This window comes from Chelonoidis abingdonii, chromosome 22 (assembly GCF_003597395.2).
Source record: "Chelonoidis abingdonii isolate Lonesome George chromosome 22, CheloAbing_2.0, whole genome shotgun sequence".
Lineage (NCBI taxonomy): Eukaryota > Metazoa > Chordata > Testudines > Testudinidae > Chelonoidis > Chelonoidis abingdonii.
In genome coordinates, this window is record NC_133790.1 from 12,250,004 (window position 1) to 12,275,729 (window position 25,726).

The window sequence follows — 25,726 nt, forward strand, 5'->3', positions numbered from 1 at the left end:
GTGGGTTCCACAAGAGGGGAAGATCACTGAGGTGAGCAAATCCGCCAATAAGTGCAAGACCCACCAAGGTAAAGGAGGAACTTTGTCACAATGTGTATGAAAACCTGTTACAATTGGCTACAGACTACCTCTGGCCATGCCTTTGAGACACAGATCAGTACAGAACACTGAGTACTGGGAGCTGATTTTGAAATTTCAAAGCACCACCAGTAGAAGCAGCACATGAGGAGGTGGTGCTGGTGTAGAAAATGAACCAGGCCCCCTGCAGACCAGAATTTTCTTGAGATATTTGCTAAATACAACAAAATTACAATGAAACGGACCCATTTCAGCAGTGCTCTGAACAGTGAGGCTGGTACACAGCTGTTTCCTCATCTCACCCCACCTTACCCTTCGCAAGATCAGCAGTAAACTAGTGTTAGTTTAATTACCAGCAGAAACAAATCGCCCAGGTGATTTACCCTAGTGTTTGTGGTACAGTAGAGCCTCAGCATTAGGAACACCTTGGGAATGGGCGTTGTTTGTAACTCTGAAATGTTTGTAACTCCGAACAAAACATTATGGGTCTTCCTTCAAAAGTTTACAACAGAACATTGACTTAATAAAGTTTTGAAACTTTACTATGCAAAAAAAAAAAAGGTTGCTTTCCCTGTTCTTTAGCAGTTTACGCTAACACTGTACTGTATTTGCTTTTTTTTTTTGGTCTCTACTGCTGCCTGATTGCATACTTCCAGTTCTAAATCAGGTGTGCAGTTGACCGGTCAGTTCATAACTCTGGTGTTCTTAACTCTGAGGTTCTACTGTACATTATAACATGTCCTTTGTTCTGCATCGGTGATACCTGGAAGGCTGCTGCAAGGAAGGGCTGGGATAGTGCCTATATTAGACACCATCTTACTGCAAATATTACTAATTTCTTTTCCGCTTACTGAGTATTGTGGGAGGGCTGCAAGGGAGGAGGACAGGAAAACATTTCTAACCAGCTATTGCATGAAATTCAGAAGCACCATGCACTGTATCAGATCGCGTCTTGCTGAGAAAAATACAATATGGGTGTCCTTTGCCTGCAGAAATCCCTTGAGTAATACCCCTTACAGAATACAGCTTCATTTTAAAAAAAATATATATGCTACTTACTGTCATTTTTATTATGCAGAGAATAACTTTTAATATTACCTTGCCATTTTGGACACAATCGTGGTTCCATTTGTAGAGAAAACAACAACAAGGGTGAATGCAGAAATCCAGAAGAAAGCTTGTGTCAAGAGACACACAGAATGCCAGTCAAATCCAAGGACATGGGGCTATGGCTTTATAAAGGATGGGATAGATTATGGCTGGGGACAGACTGTAATTTCCCCTTGTGAAAGGCTGTGTATTGGAGGGGCCAAAGGGGATTAAAGGGGCAGGCTGAATCCTGCTGTTTGCCTTCCCTGAGTTCAAGGGAAATGTTAACACGCTCTGTGCCCACAAGGAGGCGTTAGTGGATTGGGGCTTGACCCCTCTACCACCACACTGAGTGGAGCTGTTGCTACACCTCAAAAAGTAGGTGTAAGATCTGCCCCTGAGCATTTTTCCACAGAAGCATTCTGCCTGTCCAAATGCCTCCAGCCTCCAAGGTAAAATCAGCTCCACAACTTCCCACTCCTCAGCTTGACTGTGAGCCAGTCAAAGGGCCACATTCTCATTCACACTGTGCAAAGGGGCCATAAAAGTCAACATAACCTTAGTTCTCTCCAGCAGTGTGGCAGGAAGGGGCCTCAGTGTAAATAAGAATGAGGCTCAAAGCCTCCACGCTGCACTGGAAAAACAAATTAAACCAAAACTCAGCCTTTTAAGGCACTGAAAATACATTAACCTATAGCATGTTCAGTACATCCCTAATTCAAACACACTATTGAACCTACTATAAATAGACCCATGTGGGCTGGAAACCCAAAGTAAAAATATCTTGGAGATTATCAGTTCATGTATATTTCATATAGCCTGTTGTGTTAATTTAATTGTCAAATCCTAGTAAGTTTAGCACGTTAAAAAGCTTTCAAAGCGGGGGTGACCTGCGGCCACTCCCATCTTTCTGGAATGGTTGGTGGAGGACACAGCAGAACAGTTGCAGATTTCTTTTTTTTTTGCCATAGAACTTAGCACAACCAATTTCAATTCATCTATCAAGGGCAACAGAAGAACCAGCACATATTGTTACTGTGGGCGTTTGTTTTTAGAGAAAAGAAAATGATGAAGCTGTAAACTACATAAAGCATGGGTCTTAGGAAGCTGGCAAGAAGCCAACAGGGCCATCGATGTTACCAAGTTCTATCCTCTAAGGGCATCAGTACACTGCAGCCATTTCGTTACAGTTTAGCCATTATAGGCAGGAGGAGGGCTTTGCTTAGGTAAGGTCAGAACGAACTAACAGCCCCTCATCTCACTCCCACCCTTGTAAAAATAAATGTGGCATGATCCATGCTGCATCTTTTCTCCTGTGTTTTTGGTTAACAAGGTGGTTCTCTGACTACAACGGGGCTTGCTTGTAGTGCTCCTGTGAGCAAAGTCCAAGTGCAAGTCAACCTTCCAGTTCGCAGGAAACCACGGCTGAGGAGAGGAGAGGGGAATAGGAAATTTTTTTGCTGAAAGATGCAGTGACTATTTCAGCTCCTCCAGTGCAAGTCAATTCCTTAAGCCTCAGCCAGCAAGGCAAAGGAGAGCTGTCCAGTTTTCATGTCAGTCCATCACAACCCAAAGAACCTCTTGAGACTTGTACTAATTCATAGCAAAGGCTCTCTCCATGCAGACGGCAGTCAGTCATGAAACCTGAGTTTTAAATGACCACTTTGTAGGGCTTTGTCTTTAACTGTAAGTATAATCATAATTGCTGTGTTTGCAAAAGGCTGAGGAACATGTGGTTTATGAGAGCGTCATCTAGGCTAAGTATATTTAATAACCTCACAGGCCCTAATACAAACACCACAGAATTTATACCTCCAGGGCATTCTTTTAAGAGGCGCACTTATAACTCCACAAGAAGTTTTTGTGAAATGGGAGTACCCAGCACATGAAAATCAGGGAGCTAGTCACCACATCAGTGCGTAAGATATTAAACTGGTTCCATCAGACTGGCGAGAATGAGTCAGCCAAATCAATCTGGGGTATGGATGAGTTGGTGAATGATCAACTTTTAAAACTGAAGGGCTCATGTAACAGGTAACAGACATCAAGACTCAACTACAATAGGTTGCATGTTCTAAGTTTTCCATGGTCCTGATTCAGCAAAGTACTTAAGCCTCTGGCTAATTTAAGCATGTCTGTAATCCCAGACTTCAAAAGGATTACACTCATGCTTAAAGTTAAGCATGTCCCTATGGCTCTTTCTACACTACAAAGTGTGGTAATCTGACATTCTGTCAGCTTACAAAAATCAGCAGCTGCATGTCACTTGAGCCCATACACTTGGCAGCTTGCACTGATGCTGCACAGCACCTTACAATAACTTGTTGCATCAACAGAAGATGTGGTGCATCATGGGTAGGTATCCCAGTCCGGTGCAATGCCTTGTGGGAGATTTTTGCAGTGCTTTGTAGGATACTAGCAATTCACCCAGGGATTTCTGGAAACTGCGGGTGAAGTTCCCACAATGCCACTTTCTCCATCCCATCATATTTATTCTAGCCCATCATTTTTGTGACTTTTTAAAACTTCCCAGTTTCATGCACTGCTTTTTATCCTCGCTATCTCTCTGGACTCTGCACAGCTTAGTCCAATTCTCATGTCTGTTCCTTGTACAGGAAATATGATTCCCCTGTATCTGCAGAACTTCAACAACTACCATTACAACCAGTGTTCTGGTGATGAAGACGAGTTGCCAGAGGACAAGGAATGGATGATGAAGACAGCGAATAAAAGTGTCATGTTGTTGGGGGCATTCACAGATTAATTCCACATAGTGGACAGGTGCTTCTGGGTCCAAGAAATGAGCACTGCGTGATGGGATCACATGACAATGCAGATTTGGGATGATGAGCAGAGGTTGCAGAACTTCCAGATGTGAAAGGCCAAATTCCTGGATCTGCGTGCCGAGCTTGCCCCAGTCCTTCAGCGCAGGGACACCAGAAAGAGAGCTGCATTGACAGTGGAAAGCAAGCGGTGATCATGCTGGATTGCTATCAAATCAGCAGTTTGAAAAACCCACAGTGGGAACCGTTGTCATTCAAATGTGCAAGGCCAGTAAACATCATCTGTTGCACACAAGTGTGACTCTTAACAGTTGGCAGGAGATAGCAGAAGGGGATTTGAAGCAATGGGGTTCCCAACTGTAGTGGGATGATAGATAGGATGGACATCTTTATTCTAGCACCAACCCATCTCGCCAGCAAGTACATAAACCAAAAAGGATATTTTCCATGGTTATGCAAGTGCTAGTGGATCACCAGGGATGCTTCACTGATATTTAATGTGGGTGATCAGGGAAAGTGCATGACGCTTGCAGTAACTTCAGAAACTTACTGAATAAGCATCTTGGTTTGTCTCCGATTTAAAACTGTTGCATTATTTTTGCAGTTCTCTTTTTATTTCCATTACAGTTTATGCTACAGTTTCACCTTCTTGTCAAAATAGAAAAATCAATTAAATCAACACTTTTTCAAGGTCTTTGCAAAGGGAGAAGGTGAAAAGTACAGGAAACAAAATATCCTCGATTCCCATAGCAGATATTTCTCCCTAGTTCAAGACAGCAAGTGGCTAGCTTTTGCTGCATCATGTGTGTTTGTGTATGAGGCCTCATACAAATGTCTAATTCCTTTTAAAATCCAGCTAAACCTTTGGCCTCAGTGTCAGCTTGTGGCAGTGAGCCCCACCAGCTGATTATGTGTTGTGTATATACAAAAATAATCCAAAAGCAACACCATTATTTCCTTTTGTTTGTTTTAAATAACCTTTCAGTTTCATGGGCTGTTCTTGTATTAAAAGAAAGGGTAGATAGGAATGCCCAATTTATCTGCTCTATATCAATCACCATTCTGGATACCTCTATCATATCACCTCTTAACTGTTCCTCTCTAGATAAAACAGTTCCAATCTTTTCAATCTCTTCTCACGAGGACATCTTTCCAAATCTCCAGTTGTTTTCCACTGTCCATCTCTGGATATCTTCACTATCACAGATATTTCCTTGGTCTTGTTTCCCTCTCTGCCAATCCCTCCAATCTCATTCAGAATTTTGTCCTTCTCTATTAATTAAATGGCAACTTTCTTTAGCTACTAATTGAATTACACAATAATATTTGCTAAAAGTGATGAAAATAGTGCTATCTTTTAAAACCAATGAACTGCTTCCTGAAGTTTTGATCAAACTAAATGGAGAATCAAAGTATAAAGAGTGGCTGAATTAAGCACAAGGCAATGTGTGCAACTTCTGCCTATACAGGAGCTTGTCAATCTAAAACAATTCAGCTAGTGCCCTGATAAAACCAATCGTTAATTATGCTTAGCCATGTCACACAGCTATTAAAGTACATGTACCACATTGTAATATCTTCAGAAGCTGGTTTCTTGAGTTTTTATATTGTACCTAATTTCATGTGAATGACTGATTACGCTAATAAATTCATTGCTAAAATTAAGAGCAGTTTTCCCTGGGAACATTTGTTACTGAGCAGTTCCATGGTCAGCATCAAAGCACTGTGGCAATTCATTTTAAGGGACAATGATGAGCATTCTGGGGCTTCTTTTATTTATTTTAACTTAACATCAACACTTTCAAAGAGCTTAATCCACTAAACAAAGGCACTAGGAGAGGAGATGAAACAATGGAATGATATAAAATACATATGAGTGACAACAAATATTTGCGGCAGGCGTTTACTGATCAGGACATGCCAGTGACTGAGGGATGGGTTAAAGCAGCAGATCGTAACTTTATTAAGTTAATACTGAGAAGGGATGCTAGCTACCCCATCTCCTCCAATTCTCACATACCAGGCATTTATGTGAGCCCAATGCAGGAGTTACAGGGCTCCCATCATATAACTTATAACTCAGGATAGACTCTCCTGAGCCCATCCCAATGATTAAGGTTACTTTTCTGAATCCTCTCACCTTTTGCCTGGTGAGGGGGACAGAGGATACCAAAGAGGGACCTTGGTCTGTGAAGACTTCAGGTCTCTCCTTCTCCCACAGGCTCAAGGCCCACCAACAGAATTCCAGGGGTCTTAGTTCTGGGAACTGGCCCTCTCGCCTTTCATCTGCAATGGACACTGGCTGCAAGTTGCGATGAACTAAACATTAACATAGATGACTAATGCCTAAATCCTACTCCGGTTTAACCTAATTGCACCTCCTAGATGCCGACAGGTGAAAAAACCCACCAGATCTCTGCCAGTTTGGCCCCAATGGAAAAATTCCTTCTTGAACCTAAAATAGGTGATTGGTCAGACCAGACATCCTAAAAACACAGTTCCTATACTACGATGACAGGGAGAGAGGTGGGGCAGGCAGCTAAAGAGGAGCAAGAGACTTCAAAAGATCCAGCCAAAGGTTTAAATTAAAGGGGGGGAGGGCGCAAGGGACCAATCAGTGTTTAAATTTAAGCACATGCTGAAGTGCTCTGGTGGACCAAGAACTAAAGACCAACCTTCACAGCACTAACCAGTCACTTAAAAAGCTGTTGATCAGATAAAAAGGATGTGTGTTTTCAAGTATTAATCATGCAAACATATGACTTTTTGTGCTGTGAGCGGAATCAGTGAGGGGCAGCCTCTCTTGGGCCTGTATTTTTAAGGCAGTTGCCCTCTACTGCTCTGGAACATGGCTGGTTGCCTTGTTCAACTTGCTCAGAATTCACATAGCACTCTCCCCCACCTTTTTTTAGTACAAGCAGTTTTCTCCAGAGAGGGTACACACTACTGATCAGGGCAGGAGAGCATGAGGCTTTCCAGCCTTCAAAGAAAGTAACCCCATTTATTCACCTGTAGGCCCCTTTGAAGCCCTTTGGAAAATGCCAGCATGAAAGTTAACAGCTGCCTGTGGTCATTTATGCTGTGCTTCACTCTGTAATGTCTACTAAAGCTGACATTTGCTATGGCAACCACTAGACCTTGGGACACCTACTCACCCATATGCATCTTTCGTCAAAGCAGCATAATAACAATGTGCCCTTCAGACAAACTATCTTTATTACTTTCTCAGCATCTTTTAAAATAACCTTTGAAGTACGTTCCTTAACACGATAGATCATAAGGTTGTGGTTTAGCTGGGGGAACAGTCCAGGGTCACAGAGTGAATCTGTACATATAAGATGGTAAGAACAGCCCTATTAAGACATCTGACGTTCTTTCCATCCATGTTCGCTTTCTCCTCCTTTTACCTGGGGTTTAGAAGCAGGAAAACATGGTTGCTTACATCTGATAATACCTGCAAGAGAAAAATATGGAACATGCTGTAATTTTAACTTCTATTTCTGCCCCTTATTTCAAGACATATCTCCCTTTGTTTCAATATCTATAATGCTGAAATTCAAGAACTAAACTGTTAGCTGTGACAGATCCAGACGAACACGGCTACCGTGCTGATACTTGAAACTGTTAGCTGTTCATCATGGATAATTTTACTAGACTGTGAAACAATCAGAAACTGACTTGGATTTGCAACAATACCCCTGGCTGGGTTATCAGCTGTTATCAGCTGACCCTGGGGCACGTGGATCTCAAAGCATGAGTTTTTGCTGCCTGTTAGTTCCTATGCAATAGCTGCCTGAAATCACTCTACATGATCTAGCCACTAGGGGGAGACAAAGAGCTACCCGGGCTTAGAGCAGGTTACATAGTGTTGTCAGCACTGACTATAGTGAATTTTTGGTGACCATTTTCACAAAAAACATCTCTCAGGTGTGGAAGGGTTGGTAAATACTGATGAGGCCCCCTACTCACTGACTGGCCTTATCCGATTCCCATTCAATGACTTCAACTGATGCCATGCAGGATCAGGCCCAGTGAACTACAGTCCATATAATTTCAGAGATGTTGGACAATAGGATGGAATGCGCAAACCTTCCATTCTGACATTTTCCATTTTGTTGCATACCACCCTAAGCGTCACATGCCATTGGTTTCTTCTCCTTGCTGCAATTTACTCTTCTTGGTTATTGAAAATACCATATTTATAGGCACCATCACAGCATGCTTATTTGGCTAGGTTTGTATAGCGTTTGGGACTGGGAAGTTGTCTCTAAGTGGGTCTCTTCAATGTGTACTGTCTTCTTCCTTGCTGTGTTTTGTGGGTGAATGGTCAAGCTACCTTCTCTTCTTTCACTGTTATTTATGATGAAAAGAGAAATAATGGGAACACTTCAGATTTCTAAAGAAATGGACTGTACTCAGCTACTGCTGTAGAAAAAATGGTATGGGGATATCTGCGGGCTAACTCTCCTCAGATCCTTCATTCTGACCCCATCCTTACTTAGCATATGTCTACACTTAAACCACTACAGCACCACGGATGCAGCGCTGCTGTAGCGCTTCAGTATAGACTCTCACTGCAGCAATGGGAGGGGTTCTCCTGTTGCTATAGTTAATCCACCTCCCTCAGAGTCAGTAGCTAGGTCAATGGGAGAATTCCTCTGTTGACCTATAGCTGTCTACACCAGGGCTTAGGTCAATATAGCTGTGTTTCTCAGGGGTGTGGATTGGGAGGCATAGCTACGTCGCTGTCAATTTTCACTGTAGATCAGCTCTCAGGCAAATTCCTACATTTCAACAGAAATTTGCCTTAGTAAGAGAGTAAAGGCCAATGAAGGCCCTCGGGATTTGGACCTATACGATTAAGCAGCACTTTCTGCTGTTCATGTTCAGCATATAAAATACAAATAATGCTGAGAGCATGACTTGAACTCACACAGCAAAATGATTCAGAGTTGAACCTGAAACTATTTCTCCATTAATAGGGCTTGCAATGCACCACATACAGAAGTAACAATTCCCCCTTGGGAGTGTATGTCTGTGTTACCACCAGTAATGTCAATGGAATTTATGCACATGTGCAGAGGAGGGTTGGATGATGTCACACACTTAGAAGCAGAAATCCTGTGCCAGTATGATGCCATGATATGGTCCATAGTATGTAACTCACTATGATAGTCAGCCAGGGAGGGGTCTCGGCACCCAGATGTACTGATTCAGAGCATCACCTGGACAGCCTCTGCTGGCTCCTGTAGAGCAGAGGTTCCCCAGCTTTTTTTGCTGCACCTCATTTCTCTTTGGGAGTCACATAATCAGCCCATCTGGGGCACAAAGTGACTCAACAAGGGGAGCTGACAGTTCACTTCTAAGGCGGTGGCAGGATCCAGCTGGCTCCATCCCCGAAGAAAACCCATGGCACAGCAGCATGGAACAAACTGGGGCTGGACTCTGGCCCCTCTATTCCCCCTGCCCAGAGCCACTTGCTCTCATGGGCTCGAGAGGGTGTAAATTACATGAGGCTGCTGCTGACCAGGTGTCCGAATCAGGGCAGGGCAGCAGCAGGGAGAGCCAGCAGGGAGCCCCCAGCAGTCAGGGAGGGAAAGAGATGAAGAGCAGCACCTAGGATGGGCAAGACTGGGTTGTCCCAACCCCCACCGAGTACTGGGGTGACACTGTTCACTTTCCCTGCTGCCTGCCCTGCCTGAACAGCCCCTAGCTCCACCTTGCACCTCCTGTTAGCCTCCCCCTGCCCTGGCTGTGCACCACACAATTTAAAAAGCAGTGCAGTAGAGCCTATATACAAATTTACATCTGCCAGTCCCCCTCCCCTCACGCACAAGGTACAGGCAGCACTGCCACCTGCCCTCCCACAGCAGTGATTTCACATTCCAGCACAGCTGTCCCTGTGGGCGTAGGGGCGTTCATAGTACACTCACTGCAGGAGGGTTGTGGGGGGCTGGAAATCAAGCCCAGTGTTTTTAGAAGTGACCAAAGAGTCCAAGCTATCTTTTATTTTACTCTTTACAAACTACCAAAATGATTTAAAGTTGCATTTCTTACAACACAATTCATGCCTAGGCTGAGGATATTTTTGTGCAAAGTTATAAACCAATGCACTTTCAAAACAGTTGAGTTAAAATCCTATTAGCTCCCTACTGGGTACTGCTATTATCCTGCATGTCTCCTTATACATAAACTGCCTGAATGTGGGGGGGTGGTGGACAGAATTGACTCCAGTGATAAGATTTCAGCAAAACAACAACAGGCAGCCAATCAAATCATAGAACAATATATGCCATTGGACTGAAATTTCACTCACCATGAGCCACATGTAGTCCATCTCTCTGAACTGCATCTAAGGCAGTCAAGCCTCTGAAAGTCTGAGTAGATGAGGAGTCCTCTCCTTGTAAATGGTTCCTTCCAGTAGGTAGATGAACAAAGGAAAGCAACTGCATTGCAGTGCAGGTGGATTGTTGCATTGTCTTTATTAGTTGTGTTCCTCTCTGGTGAGGTGTTTGAATTCTTTCAGATATTGGTGATGATCTCTGGATCGTGCCGCTGCTCATGGCACACATACCATCAATTCTGTGACCGTCCTTACAAACCATTTTGCATTACATCATTTCAACTTCATTTCTGAAACATTCCTTGGTATCCTTCAGTTGCTGGGGCAAGTCTGATAATGTCGCTCAAGCATTGGTAATCAAACACAGCATGGAATAACACAACCAACTATACCTGGCTTTTTAAAATCTGTCAGATTTATTAGCTTTAAACATTCAAGTTGTGTCTGTGGACAGGGTCCCAGACAGGAGTTAGGAGAATTAAGTTCTACTCCCTGTGCTTCTGCTGACTAGCCACATGATCTTGGAAAACAGTTAGCATCTCTGTGCTTCAATTTTCCCAGTGAGAATAAAGATACTGACCCACCTTTGTAAAGTGCTTTCAGATCTACGGCTGAAAAGTGCTACAGAAATATTATTAACTGTAAACAAAGAAAATGGCATGAAAATCGGTAGCTATTTACATTTCTATAGGTAGATCAATTAGAAACCCAGGGAGGTTATTCTGAGCAGGCTATGAACATATAGCCATACGGGAACACAGTACTTACAGGTTCAGTGATGATGATAAACTTGGATGTCTCTAATTTATGATCTGGCAGGGGTATCTTCCTGAAACACCCCAGTCTCTAGACAGAGGGGTGGACAATGCTGTAGTAGCTGGACAGGGATGAAATAGAAATGCCCTAAAAGGATTTTTCCATCTCTAATTTCTAGAATTCTATCAAATGAAACATTGTTTACTACATTTTAATACTGTGGGCTCTTAGACCTCAATTAGCAGGACCACTAAGGTGAGCAAGTGTTATTTCATGTAAGAGTTGCAGAATCAGGCCTTAGGGTTAGGAAAATGTTCATGGACAAGACCCCAGTAATTCTAATATCACAAGAATTTTTCAATTACTAAGAGCTTTGTACCAGTCTGAACCAGAGCCGTAGGTGCAGAAAACAGCTCAAATGTTATTATCCATTTTTTTTAAATGACGATCTCTGTATTATCAGTTAGTATTTACTTCTCCTCCAATCCCTCACAGAAGTCATGGCACAAATACATGCAGGATTATGCAACTTGGCATAGGCCAATTATGCTAATTTACCAGCCTTGGCAGTGAAGTATTTTTAGTATCATGATAGAAATCTCATTAGAAAAGTGATTATCACACTGAGATGCCGAGGTTCAGGAACTTTGCTGCAAGCCACTCAGCTCTTGTTTGTTACTTAAGATGTGCAAAATGCATTTTCTTAATAAATGTCTGATTTTCAATTTCTAAAATCACAAATCAGTTAAAACCCATTAAGTTCAATTGAATCAGCCCAACTTTAGATCATTATTAATAGAAACCTCCTGACTTTTCAGTAGGTTGAGACTGAGAAATATGTGACAGTACACACAGTGTTCTAACAACAAGGGCAAACTACAGGCTTGCTGCAACTGAATCTACACAGGCAGCTCCAAATGCAGGAACATGGTCTATACTAGTAATTAATTACACAACAATGGGAAGGAATGCTTTACATTACTATTTTGGTGCATGAGGATGATTCAGAACTTAGACTCTGAAGGAGTTTTATTTGGACTAGTCTTGGTGCACCTGGCATTTCTAGAGCAATTGTAATTGCAAAGTTAAGGGACAGGAAAAAAAATATCAAACCTGCTGGCAATGTAGAAAATTCCACAAAGGCTTCCTTTTTTTCCCGTTGCTCCAGAGGAAGCTGCCAGGGCATCTGATGAGGTTTTGCCATGACCTTCACCTTGTAGGCCATGTTGGGCTTCAAATTAAAAAACTGGTACTTGTAGCTAGCAGACTTGACAATGTCAAACTCTTCTTCATTCAGAAAGATCACATGACTGTAATTACTATTGGTAGGAAGCCAGGACAGCTCAGCAGAAATCTGGGTTATGTTGTCCATCTTAAGATGAGAGGGTGCTACAATTACATCCTTCCCAACTAACAAAGTGCACAGTAGCTCATCTGAGTTACCCCTGCTCGTAATGCTCTGAATTGATATTCGGTATGTGCAAGTAGCAATGTTAAGTTTTTCTATAAGAGCTTTAGTTCTGCTTCCAAAGGACACATTCATCCGTATTTCTCTGTCAACCAGGACATTGTAGCTGTTAATGGTTCCCCATCCAGGTGGCACTACTGGTGGCTCCCAGCCCACAATAACACTTTTGGCTAGTTGTTTAATAAGGGTGATTTTTCTAGGATAAGGCACAATGTCTTCTCCAATTTCATCAATGTTCATATCAAGAGTTCCCGTGCCATTGTTGATTACATTGGACTCTATGTGACTTGGCGGATTGAGCTCCAATAGACTATCTCCTTCCAAAGCATGACCGGAATGGTTGATAAAATTCTGATCTTGCTCGCTGCCTACAGTGCTTGACAAACGGGACTCATTATCTTGAACGAAATCCACAAAGTTTGAAGGGACCAGTCCTCTTTGTCCATCTAGAAGTTCACCTGGTGAGACAGAACAACTCATATATCATTAACAAAAGAACATTCCTCTCATACTACCAGCCACGCTGTCTTCTAGAAGACTCTCTCCTCTGGTAGTGTTGGGTTGAAGAAGTACATTAAATAATATGAAATACTGTAGATCAGTTTTATTAGGTGAAGATGAATTAAATCAAACTTATGCTATTGATTAAAATCCTGTTTAAAGGTATAAGCAGCCATATTTTGCATTGCAGGTCATTGTAAGGGGTTGCAAGGCACTGACAGGTCCCTGGTGAACAATGGGTTAATGGCAACTCAGATGTCCTCCCTTCCCTGGCAGAGAGGTTCAGAAAAAGTGCCTAAAGAGGCTGATTGGGAAAGTCTGCTTTCTCAGACAGCGATCAAAGGACTAGGTTGGGGCGTTTTCTGTTCATGCTTTTTTGACTTTCTGCTTTTGCTCACTTTGTTCTCTTGCTACAGTGACCTCAGTGGTTGTAACTGTTTTGTTCTGCTGAGTTACTGATCCAGCTGACAGATCCAAGTGGTTATAAAACACAGTAGCTTACTGCTAATATCCATTCCCAAAATACACTCAGCCTGGAATCTGCACACTAAAGCAGGTAGCCTCTCCTCACCTTCCACCGAAGGTTCAATAGCAGTGTCCTTCACATTACAAAGACCCCATTACTGTTACACAATTAAACCATGTGCTAACCACTTTCACTGAAGTCCATGAGAATCTCAGGCATACAATACAACCCAGGATTCAAGCAACATCAACAGGATTATTTGATCTCTTATATTGTGAAGTTGCTCTGAATTTATTATTTTGTGTCTTTCAGTAGCACTGAGAGGCCTCAGCTGAGATCAGGACCACGTGGCTCTAGGCATTGTAGAATTACACAATAAGAGACGATCCTTGTCCAAAAGAGCTAAGAGTCCAAATAGACAAGACAGACAAAGGCTGTATTATCATCCCTATTTTAGAGGTGAGTAAGTATGGCACCGAGAGACTAAGTGACATACCCCGAGTCACCCAGGGAGTCTGTGGCAGAGCCAGAAATTGAACCTAGGTCTCCTGAGTCCCAGTCCAGTGCCTTGACCACAAGGATTCATTTCAATGGGGACACCTGATTGCATGTGTAGTCATATTTGTATACGAGCATGTCTCAGCGATTGCTAAGTGGATTTCATTAGTGAAATACTGCACATTGGTGGGTCTTCATGCGTTCAAAATGTGTATTAGCAAAAGTCTATAGTTTTCATTTAGGCCACCAAATAAACTGATTTGTCACTAGCTAATATTGAGTTATTTGAGGTACAAATAAACTTGATACTTTTAGACAATGAAATACTTATCAACTGGTTTATCATTGTTAATCTTCATGAAACACATGCCCAGCCTTAAATGTAGGTATTAGGGAAGCAAGTTAAAAAGTGGGTCAACATGTGTTGTCTCATACATACCTTGTCATGGGAAGCAAAAATGAAAAAAACCAAGGCCCCAGTTTTGTAGGACACTTAATCATGTATATAATTTCCCTTATAAGCAATTCCACTATAGTCAATGAGTATGTTTACACAGCAATGTAAGCCGAGGGTTCAAACTAAGGCTCAAGCCTAACCTCCCTTCTGTCTACACACAAATCACACTAATCCCGGGCTCAGATCCTGGATCCCATGGAGGTGGTGGGTCTGAGCCTGAGTCAAGCCAGGACTTAGAGTTCAAACCCTATTGCTTTGCAGTGTAGATGCAGCCCCACTGTTCTCATGCTCTGGGAGTCCAACGAAAGTATCCCACAATCCTATGGGCTGGGGGGCACTAGGAAGTCTGGGATATGGGTTGTTGGACTCAGGCCTGCATAATACAGTGTAGATGTTGGAGCCCCAGGTTGGAAACAAGTGTTCAACCATTTCTAACTGGAGTTACAAACCCAGACTCTGCTAACATGAGTTCTACTAAACCTGGAATTACAGTGTAGACATACCCAATGAGGCTATTTATCTGAGCCGAGTTATGCATGCACTGCAGTGCTCTGCAAGACAAGTCACAAGAACTGTTCTTGTATTGCTTAAGTTGTCAGTTCAGAAAAGCCATTGAGTGCTAATGATGTTTGATATCTGACACACTGCTCAAGACTACACCAGCTTAAATGAAGAGCAGCTGCCTGTGAAAAAGATAAGATATGAAGTCGATGTCGCAGGGAGCAACTTCAGAATGAAAGTGAATGAAAAGAAAACAGTATTCCCGGAGTCATTAATCTACTTGTATCAAACCACTACTTGCCACCTTGTTCCAATATGACTTTGTATCAGTGTCTAGCAAGAGGAAATTCTACATAGATTAGAGGAATCAAATATTCACAGCTTGAGGACAGTCGAGGATCTTTGAGGCAAAAACTGAAGTCTCACTACGCTTTCTTGTCAGCGCAAATCTTGCCAAATGGGAAATGCTGATGGTTCAGGGAGTCTCACAAATTAGTGGAAGGAGCTGCTTTGCTGGTGCGTAAATTCTCTTAATTAAAGGGATGATGATAGGGGGACTTTATCAGTTGATTTTGGTCATAGATAACTCACAATGGGAGTTAAATTGTTTCAAATCAACATAAACTAATAAGAAGATATAAATAAACAAAACCTTCATAGAAGCCATCTTCATCCATGTCTCCATACACATAGAGGTATTTTCCTGCTGTAAGGGGGAGCTCTGCTTCTGGATTTTCATTCGGTCCATCAAACGGGTTGTAACTGCAGTGAAGCACAGATGGAAACTTCATTCAGGCAATGAGTGTATTTAGTGAGTTACAACCACACACCACTGAATAATAACCGTACAGCAGAATGTAGTTCTAAAGGCTGCACATGAGAGTAGCTCTAGAGTCCCATCTTCTTGCCTCACCTTTTGAAACACATATTTTAGAAGGGAGCCTAGGGGAGTGGAGTCACCTTTATATATTATTATATTATATTATTATTGTTGTTATTTATTATTTGTATTACTATAGCACCAAGGAGCCCTGGCCATGGAGCAGCATCCCACTGTGCTAGGAATGAATACACAGAACAAAAAGAGGGTCCCTACCCCACAGGGCTTACATAAGAACAGTCACACTGGGTCAGACCAATGGTCCCTCTCAGCCAGTTTCCTTTCTCCAGGGGTAGGGATAGCTCAGTGGTTTGAGCATCAGCCTGCTAAACCCAGGGTTATGAGCTCAGTCCTTGAGGGAGCCATTTGGGGATTTAGTTAGGGATTGGTCCTGCTTTGAGCAGGGGGTGGGATTAGATGACCTCCTGAGGTCCCTTCCAACCCTGATATTCTATGACAGTGGCCAACACCAGATGCTTCAGAGATAACAAACAGAACAGGGCAATCATTCAGTCCCAGCATCTGGCAGTCAGAGGCTAAGGACACCCAGAGCAATGGGGATCCATTGATGGACCTATCCACCATGAACATATCTAACTCTTTTTTGAACTCAGTTATATTTTTGGCCTTCACAATATTTGGCAATGAGTTCCACAGGTTGACTGTGCATTGTGTGTAGAAGCACTTTGTTTTGTTTGTTTTAAACCTGCTGCCTATTAATTTCATCAGGTGATCCCTGGTTCTTGTGTTAGGTGAAGGGGAAAGTAACATTTCCTTATTCACTTTCTCCACAGCACTCATGATTTTATAGACCTCTATTATATTTCCCCTGAATCTCTTTTCTAAAATGAATAGTCCCAGTCTTTTTAATCTCTCCTCCTATGGAAGCTGTTCCAGACCCCTAATCATTTTTGTTGCCCTTCTTTGTACTTTTTCTAATTTTAACATTATCTTTTTTGAGATGGGCCAACCAGACCTGCATGCAGTATTAAAGCTGTGGGCATAGCATGGATTTATATAGTGGCATTATGATATTTATTCTCTTATCTATTGCTTTCCCAATGGTTCCTAACATTCTGTACAGTTTGTATGACTGCTGTTGCACATTGAGCAGATGTTTTCAGAGAACTTTCCACAATCTCTTTCTTGAGCGGTAACAGCTAATTTAAACCCCATCATTTTGTACGTACAGTTGGGATTATGTGTTCCAATTTGCATTATTCTGCATTTATCAACACTAAATTTCATCTGCCAGTATGTTGCCCAGTCACCCAGTTTTATGAGATCCTTCTGTAACTCTTCGCAGTCTGCTTTGGATTTAACTACCTTGAGTAGTTTTGCACCATCTGTAAACTTTGCCTCCTCACTGTTTACCTCTTTCCAAATAATTTACCTAACTAATCCTTTTACGCTCCTTTGAATATCCCAGCCTATGTCTTTACTGAATTTTAAAACAACTATACAAAACCTTATATGGGTCTTTTCCTAAATCATCTCTATCAGGATCTGCTATTTTCATGAATTACTCTTCTCCATAAAGCAATCAATTATAGCAAAGTCTGACTCACACTCAGAGAAAAGCTTTTAGAAGGCATAAAGCATTTATCAGATATTTGTACTAGATTATGAATTAGCAAGTCCTGCTGAATACCCATGAAGGATAATCATGCTTGTAATAATTCCTTGAAATTCTTATGCTCTTAGTAGGCCAGCGAACAGTTTATACCTTTGTATCCATCAGAACTTCAGGATTAAGGGCCCAATACAATGTCTACTGAAGTCAACGGATATCTTTCAAAGGGGGCTTTGCATCAGGCCTCAAACCCCACCCCACAGTATGCATCTCTGTGCATAAATAAAATGATAAAAATAATTTCCCTGACCCCACCCCCTTCCAGCCCTGCTCTGCTTTTGCAGCAGGAGGAGCTGAACTCAATCCTTGCAGAGACCATGAATTTCTGTGTTTAGCATTATCACTACCAACTCCTAAACAGTCATCGATTTGTTAGGGTGACCATATTGCTCATGGAGAAAACAAGATGGTGCTGCAAGCCTTTTAGGAGGAGAGCTGTACACAGTAGCAGCAGAGCACAGCATAAGTTCATGTTCAAATGGGGAACATAACCAGCATATTGGAGAAAAGGATTTTACAATCCCTTCCCTCCATGTTGCAGAGTATGACAACAAAAGGGAAACAGAAAGCTTCTTGTCCACTGTTTCAAAGTGCTGCCTTCCCATAAACAGCTTATTAACATTCATGGAAGCCTGATGGTGGAAAGATTGCCCAGACAGTCTTAAGGGAACAAGGTAAAAATGAAAATCTATTTAAAACAAATTCAAGCAATAAAACCAGAGTGACAGCCTATATGCTGAGGGCTGTAGCCACAGCAACACAGTTATCCTTAGTGTGCAAAAGCTCAGTGTCTGTGTGTATTCTCTTCAAAGCGGCAACTGCTTTCTGAGATAACCCAAGAGTCAGTCCGAACAAGCTGCTTTGGTGTGCATGTGTCTGTCTCTCTCTGTTTTGTGCATACACACGTCATTACTTTTAGGATTACCATATTTGAACATTCAAAAACGAGGACACTCCACAGGCCCCGCCCACAGTCCACCCCCACTCCTACCCCACTCTGCCCCAGGTCCCACCCCCTACTTTCTTGGCCCCATCACTGCACCCCTCCTAACCCACTGGCCCGTCGCTGGCTTGCTGCTTCCCTCCTCAGTTCCCCACCCACTGCTCGCCTCCTCCCACCTGCCATTCACCTCCTCACACCCCTGCCAGAAATCCCTAAGCCCACTCCAAGAAGCCCCACCTGCTGCTGGCTCACCACTTGCCTCCTCACCCCTGCCTGCCCACCCACCACCAGCTCCGTCACCACTCTTCAACCCCCACTGCCTGCCACTAGCCTCTGCACCCCTTCTTGCCTGCTGCTGGCTCACCGCCCGCCTCCTCACCCTCCCCACCCACCACCCGCCTCCTCACCCTCCTCCCTCGCTGCTGGCTCCCTCGCTGTTCGCCTCTTCACTGTTCCCCGCCCGCCGTTGGCTCACTGCTCACCTCTTCACCCTCCCCACCCACCACTTGCCTCCTCACCCACCCAACTGCCAGCCACTGGCGCCCTCACCGCTCATCTTCACCATCCCCACCCGCCACTTGCCTCCTCAACCACCTGCTCACCAGCCAGCCATTGGCTTCCTTGACACTTGCCTCTTCACCCTCCCTACCCACCATTTGCCTCCTCACCCGACTGCCAGCCACTGGCTCCCTCGCCGCTCGCCTCTTCACCCTCCTTGCCCTCTACCTGCCTCCTCACCCACCTACCCACCCACCAGCCAGCCACTGGCTCCCTCGCCACTTGCCTCCTCACCCTCCTGCCCACCACTGGCTCGCTGCTCGGCTCTTCACCCTCGCCACCCGCCACTTGCTTCCTCACCCACCTGCCCGCCCGCACGCCAGCCACTGACTCCCTCGCCACTCACCTTTTCACCCTCCCTGCCCACCACTTGCCTCTTCACCCACCAGTCAGCCACTGGTTCCCTCGCCACTCACCTCCTCACCCACCTGCCCGCCAGCCAGCCACTGGCTCCCAGGAAGCATCCGGCAGGTCCCTCTGGCTCCTAGGGTCGGGTCAGGTCAGGTCGAGCGGGGGATGGAGGGCTCTCTGCCCTCTGCCAGCACCTGTAAGCCCTGCCCTTGCAGCTCTGATTGGGCACGAGGGAGCCGGTGCAGCATGCAGAGACCCTCTCCACCTCTGTGCCTCCGGCCCCCCCTCACCCTAGGAGCCAGAGGGAGCTGCTGGATGCTTCCCGGGAGCTTCCCTAGGTAAGCACCACCAGGACTCCTCACCTTGCCCCCTGGCAGTCCCTCTGGCTCGTTGGGTCATGAGGAGGGAGGAGCGGAGGGCTCTCTGCGCGCTGCCGGCGCCTGCAAGCCCCATTCCGTGGCTCCGGCAGCTCCCATGCTAGGGTTACCATACATCCATATTTTCCCAGATGTTTTTAGATATTTAAAAATTCCTCCCAGATGGCAATTTAATAACTAAAAAAACCAGACATGTCCGGAAAAATATGGATGTATGTAACCCTACTTACTTTATGCTATTTATTGTTTATTTTACACAAACTCTCATGCCAATAATTGTATTTAATGACTCTCACCTCATTAACATTTAATGAAAACTCTGACCTCCTATGGTGCTACTCTGACGGGTTTGTGAGCCAATTTAAATGTACAAGATTTCCTCTCTCCCCCTCTCTTCCCTGGACAAATTCCTCTTATTTTGTAGCCAACATCGCTAATGCAATATAAACATTATTTGCGCTTTGCTCACAAATGGCATAGGCTATAAAAAAGGCACATTTCCATGGACACCACACACTGACTCCTGGCTCTTGAAATGAAGACATTTTGATGTGCTAGTAGCAAAACACAGACACAAGTTTACTTGCTGACTGAAATTGCATAGGAAGCATACAATGATTATACTTTCGCAGCTGTTAAGTTATTAAGTTTTGCTTTATTTAAGTACACGGGTGTGTTTAATTGCCTTGAAATAGTCTCTGTGCACTGTAAATAAGCTGGAGTGCATCATTTAATGCAACTAGAATAATATTTGATCTATAATAAAATCATCATCAATGAGAAGCAACTAACAGGCATAGAAAGTTGTATAATACTAAGAATACTCCACACAGGAGTTGAAATTCACCAAGATGCAGAGGTCCATTAAAAAGGGCAGTGGGATTTAAGAGATGCATAGGCCATGTGCTGGACTTCCACACCTTCCATCTGTGGATCAGGAAAGTATCTCACATGCGTTGATGGAAGAGTCCCTTCAATCCCTCTCTGATGAGGCAGGCAAGTATCATCACATTACACATATAAGGAAAGTGAGGGCCACAGGGATTCTGGCCCTGCCTAAAGTCACACAGTGAGGAGGTGTCAGAACCATGATCAGGTTCTAGGTCTCCTGATTCCTAGTTCCCCTCCTCTAACCACAGCACCGTGTTGCATCTCTTATCTGGGAGATGTTGTGGTCCCCTCGCCCCCTTTTTTTTTGTTTTGGCATTTACAACAAATACAATTTTCTGGTTTGTTCCTCTTCCTTTTTTTTTTTTTAAATATTGTCCACATTGAAAGTAAATGTTCTGGGTATGTTGAACATACCATTTTAGACTTGCTTGTTAGACATGTTAAAAGTCAATGGAAAGTGCATTATTTTAAATCTAGCATAAACGGAAAGTGCACTGTTGCCTACAATAAAAGGTTTGGGTGTGTTTGTTTTTTAAAGCCTACGAAGAAAGCAATCTTCATCTGTTCTTTTTCTACTAGCTCTTCAAGTATGACTGCAGCCACTTAAAGTCAATATATAAGGCATTTCAATTAATAATCTTTTAGTTTTATCCTGGTTTGTTTAGGAACTTTCTTCAGTTGGGTGAGCTTCATAGTACTTGTTGCAGAACTAAAATCATGTTCCTCTAGAGAAAGTGAGTTTAATTTCTGCCTTCCTCTGGGCTCTGCACCGTCACCTAAACTCTGCAGTGCACTGAATATTACAGTGTAACAGAACTGAGACTGGCACGAATCCTCCTTTTTGTTAGCCAGGTTAATTCTGGGGAAATTTAGACTTAATTTAGTATTAAAACACCTTGATTACTGAGATTTGCAGTATCAGGGAGTGGCACTCCCGATGGCACTCTGCACCAAAAATTTAAAAATGTGCAGACAATATTTTAAAATTCTGCAAATGTTATTTGTCAATAAATAAATTTGGAGGCTCCAGCATGGCCAGGGGGAGCACAGGCCACCGACTGCACAGAGGTAGGAGATCACTCTGCATCCCTCACCCCCGGACATGGACTTGGTGGTAAAATGGCACCTGACCCTGACACAGTGCAAGGACCAGGGCTGTCCCAGAAACACCCTGGGGCCCTGCCCCTCTGCGCCAATCACACTAGATATAGGCAGGCAGGCTCAGCCAAGCAGGATCCAAGTATGGAGAGGCTTAGTGTAGGGAGAACCTGATGTGGGGTGACAGGGTAATAATGGGGCAATCTGGGTGCGGGTGGCTTGGTGGGGGGTCCAGGTGTGAGGGAGATCTGGATGAACAGGGGCTCATTGGGGGCGGTTCTGGGTGCAGACACAATGAGACTCTGCAGGGGGGTCTAGGGGAAGGTGGTGGGGCTCAGCAGGGGGTCCAGGTGCTGACTTGGTAGGGTACAGGTCTGGTGGAGAGTGTGGGGGGCTAGTAACGGTGGTCCAGATGCAGGTGGGGTGGGGCTTGTTGGGGTGGGGGTTCGAGTGTGGGGTGTGGTCTGGGTGCAGGGGTGGGATCTACATGCAGGGATGTCGGGTTCGGTGGGGGTTCCTGGGTGCAGGGGGGCTCCAGATGCAGAGGGTGAGGCTTGTTAGGATGTGGGTTTGGGTACAGAGGTGTCAGTATGGAGGGTTCTGGGTGTAGGGGGTGAGATGGGCTAGCAGCTCCCCTTATAGTGACTCCTCCCCCCGCGGGCTGAGGAAGTGGGGGAGGGAGGGGTGCGGCACTTCCTGCAGCCAGACAGGTTTCTGGGGGTGGGTCTGAATCAGCCCTGGCCAGCAGGCCCGCCGATGGGGGCAGGGGGGCCAAGGGGGCAGTTGCCCAGGTGCTGGCTGATTTAGAAGGGCCCAGATGCTCCCGGCCACTACTGTTTCCACAGTAGCAGCAGCCAGGAGCCCTGGCAAGCTGCAGGGCTCCTAGGCACGGAGGACCACTCTGGCCCCTGTGCTTTATGGGGCCCCGTGGGCCAGGTGGTCAGTCCCGGAAGTGATGCATTCGTCACTTCCACCCTGGGCCCCGCCTCCCAGGGATGGCCCTGGCCCTGGAATTGCTGTCCATGGGCCTCCTGTCCGCTCCTTGCAGGAGAAAAGGAAGCTGCATCCTTCCCAGCCCAGCCAGGACTAGTAAGTGAGCCTGGCACAGGGTAGGAGCCACTTGCCGGGGCATCCTCCTTCCCAGTGATTTACCATTCCACTGGCTGCTCCGAGTGCCTGAAACAAGGCACCCACGTTGCCGGAGAGTGATGCATGACCCCACCTTTGCTTCCCTGTCAGAAAGTCATTTTTCTTAGGGGAAGCAAAGAAATCTGAAAAGGAGATTAATTCTGTACACACACAGGGGTGCAGAATTCCCCCAGGAGTAACTGAGTGCCAGAGGGCTCAACACACTCAGATCAGTCAGCAGACAAACCACACTTTCACAGGAGCTCCCATGCCATCTGCTGGCACTGAAGATTCCAGGTGTACACTCTGATTTGCAGTCACTGCTCCTCTCAGGAAGGAAGGAAGCTGAAGCAGAGGAAGCACTTCTAAAAGATTAGGCTTGTGTTTCTATGGAAAACTTTTCTGTAATGGTCAGACATAGAGCCCAAATTAATGTAGAATGTTATCATTTACATTCTGAGACTACCCTTTGCTGATTTGAAGCTATTTATACACTGAGAAAGACACTGATTAGCAGGATCCCTTCTGACAAATGTTGTTTGCTCTTCCCTGACCTCCTTTTCCAAGGCCAGCTGGCTAGAGAATGACCTGGGTGCAAACCCTGCCCCCATCTGTCTGCAGGCATGTACAACTCAAAAGGCAATGAAAAAAGCTGCATAGTTCCACTGTGCATGAGTGTGGGGGTAGGATGCGGAAAGCCTGTACAAGAAAGCCTGTACTCTCTGTGAACCACACAGCTATGCTTTGTATTTGCATAGGGAAGCTCCATCCACTGTAATCATGAAGTTGCTTGGGGATGAATATAGGAGGGGCCTTTGTGGATGCAAATTTAGCAGCCAAAGCCATTTGCGTGGAGGGTGGGGCACAGCATTTGCCAGGCTGTGGAAGTAGGGTGTGGTTAGGATTCCGTCCATTTTCCTGATCCCCACTGTGAATCGCCCCTTTACTTAGCATTGTATATGAACAGGACTGGGGTCCGGACATTAATTACATCTGCCAAAAAAAAAAAAAAGTGAAAATTCCCACAATTTTGGAATTATATTTCTCCCCCCCATCCCCACCGCTTATGTTACCTATAACGGGCGATGCAAAGATGGACTTTCCCGGAATATCTTTGCTTTGAGGTATTGAAATTCAGTTCATTATCCATCTGTAAAGAAATAAAGACAATAGGATTTATACTGTTGCACCCATTGTTATCCTGATGGGATATATAAACTAGCCTGAGTACATGCAACACATACAAAACACTTCAGATGACACGAAACAGTTGGATATAGGTTTTCAGCAATTCATTTTTATTTAGAAATATGTATACACCTCTACCTCCATATAACGCTGTCCTCGGGAGCCAAAAAATCTTACCGTGTTATAGATGAACCGCGTTATATCGAACTTGCTTTGATCCGCCAGAGTGTGTAGCCTTCCCCCCTCACCGAGCACTGCTTTACCACATTATATCCAAATTCGTGTTATATCAGGTCACGTTATATCAGGGTAGAGGTGTATTAATAATGAACAGTAATTTATCCAAAGTGTGCTGTTTTATTTTAATTAAAACTTCAGCAAGTTAGTCCCAGGATGACTTACTGTAAATGATTCACCTAGCGTTGTGTACAGTGTTAGCTGCCATTAAAATGTCAACATTTACACAGTTAGCTCATAACGATACCCTATAGTTAGAACAGGAAATAACTGTGGTACCTTAGATACTACTAACTTGTAACTGTAGGCAAACATTGATTTTTTTTTAAATTGTGACCAGTATTAGCTGAAGAATCATACCAAATAAAACTCTCCCAAACCAGTCCCCATCTGTTTAATTCCTTCAGCTCCACTAACCCAGTGGAAAAACATATTAGCTCTGAATTCACCATGATGCTTAATGCAGCACAATATAGCAAAGCCATAATTTTGACTCCACCATGAATTAATGAGTAGAAAACCTAGTGATTAAACTGTATTGCAAAGTCAACATAAACAGGTCCCATGTATTTTGGATCTGCATCAGATACATTCTTGAAATTCAGTGTACTGAAGCAATAAAAACTCTGCCTCTCCTGCTCAATGCTGGGCAGAGTTTGTAAGAAGGGATACATTTCTCACTGTCCTCTGTTTTACGATATGCTAGACACCTCTAGGAGAGCTGAGATAGCAACTTCTCCTTAAAACAGAAGTACCAAGTTAGGTTGTGGAGTCAAGCAGGAAAGCTTTCATGGGGCTGAATGGTAACCCTATAATCCAGGAGACAGGAAGGTACGAGACTGTGATTTGGAATCTCACTCTAGTTCCTCTTGCCCCCTAGTTCCAGTTATGAAACAATATGCTCCAGCAAAGAGGCTGGTGCATGTAACTTTCTTCTCTGTGCTGGCTCTGGGGCATAGGCTGCTCTCTTGGTGGGCACAACCAAGACTCCGGACACTCCCCATGCTTGCCTGACTACTCGTCGCCCACTATATGGGAATGGGAGTAGCAGTTGGCACTGGTGATGTGCATAGCCTGTACAGTGGTGTATGAAGGCTTCTTATGTCCCCTGACTCCCTGCATAGATGTGCGCAGCCAGGCTCACAACTGAGCCAATAATGATTACCGTAGGAGCAGAGCCAGTATTCTTACTAACAATCATGGAAGTTGCAGGGTGGTCTTTGTGGAATGGACTGTGCTTCCTTTTGATGTCAGAAATTACAACAGCAAGTATCACTCTCGGATTTTATATTTCAAAGGCTGATTTCCTTAAGGTGTAATTTATATACTTTTCTCCTTGGATACTAGATATGGTACCTTGGTCTGTAACTAAACTTATGTGTGTATGTGAGAGGTATGTAGGCACCACATAATTACACTTAGAAAGGCAAACAATGAGCAATTCAGTTAAAAACTGCTTGACATTCTCAGTGAGAGACGACAACTGAAAAATAATAGAAGAA

General features: G+C 44.2%; 1 protein-coding gene across 6 annotated transcripts in view; it reads right to left on the reverse strand.

Moving 5' to 3' along the window:
* Nucleotides 1-25,726, reverse strand: part of RIMBP2 (RIMS binding protein 2) — a 357,320-nt gene that overhangs the window by 43,112 nt on the left and 288,482 nt on the right. For all 6 annotated transcript variants that reach the window (XM_075059902.1, XM_075059901.1, XM_075059900.1 and 3 more), the window contains 3 exons: nucleotides 23,873-23,949; nucleotides 15,593-15,702; nucleotides 12,163-12,975 (listed from right to left, as the gene is read on the reverse strand). In XM_075059902.1, coding sequence (XP_074916003.1) covers nucleotides 12,163-12,975; nucleotides 15,593-15,702; nucleotides 23,873-23,949 — 1,000 coding nt within the window. The remainder of the gene's footprint in view (nucleotides 1-12,162; nucleotides 12,976-15,592; nucleotides 15,703-23,872; nucleotides 23,950-25,726) is intronic.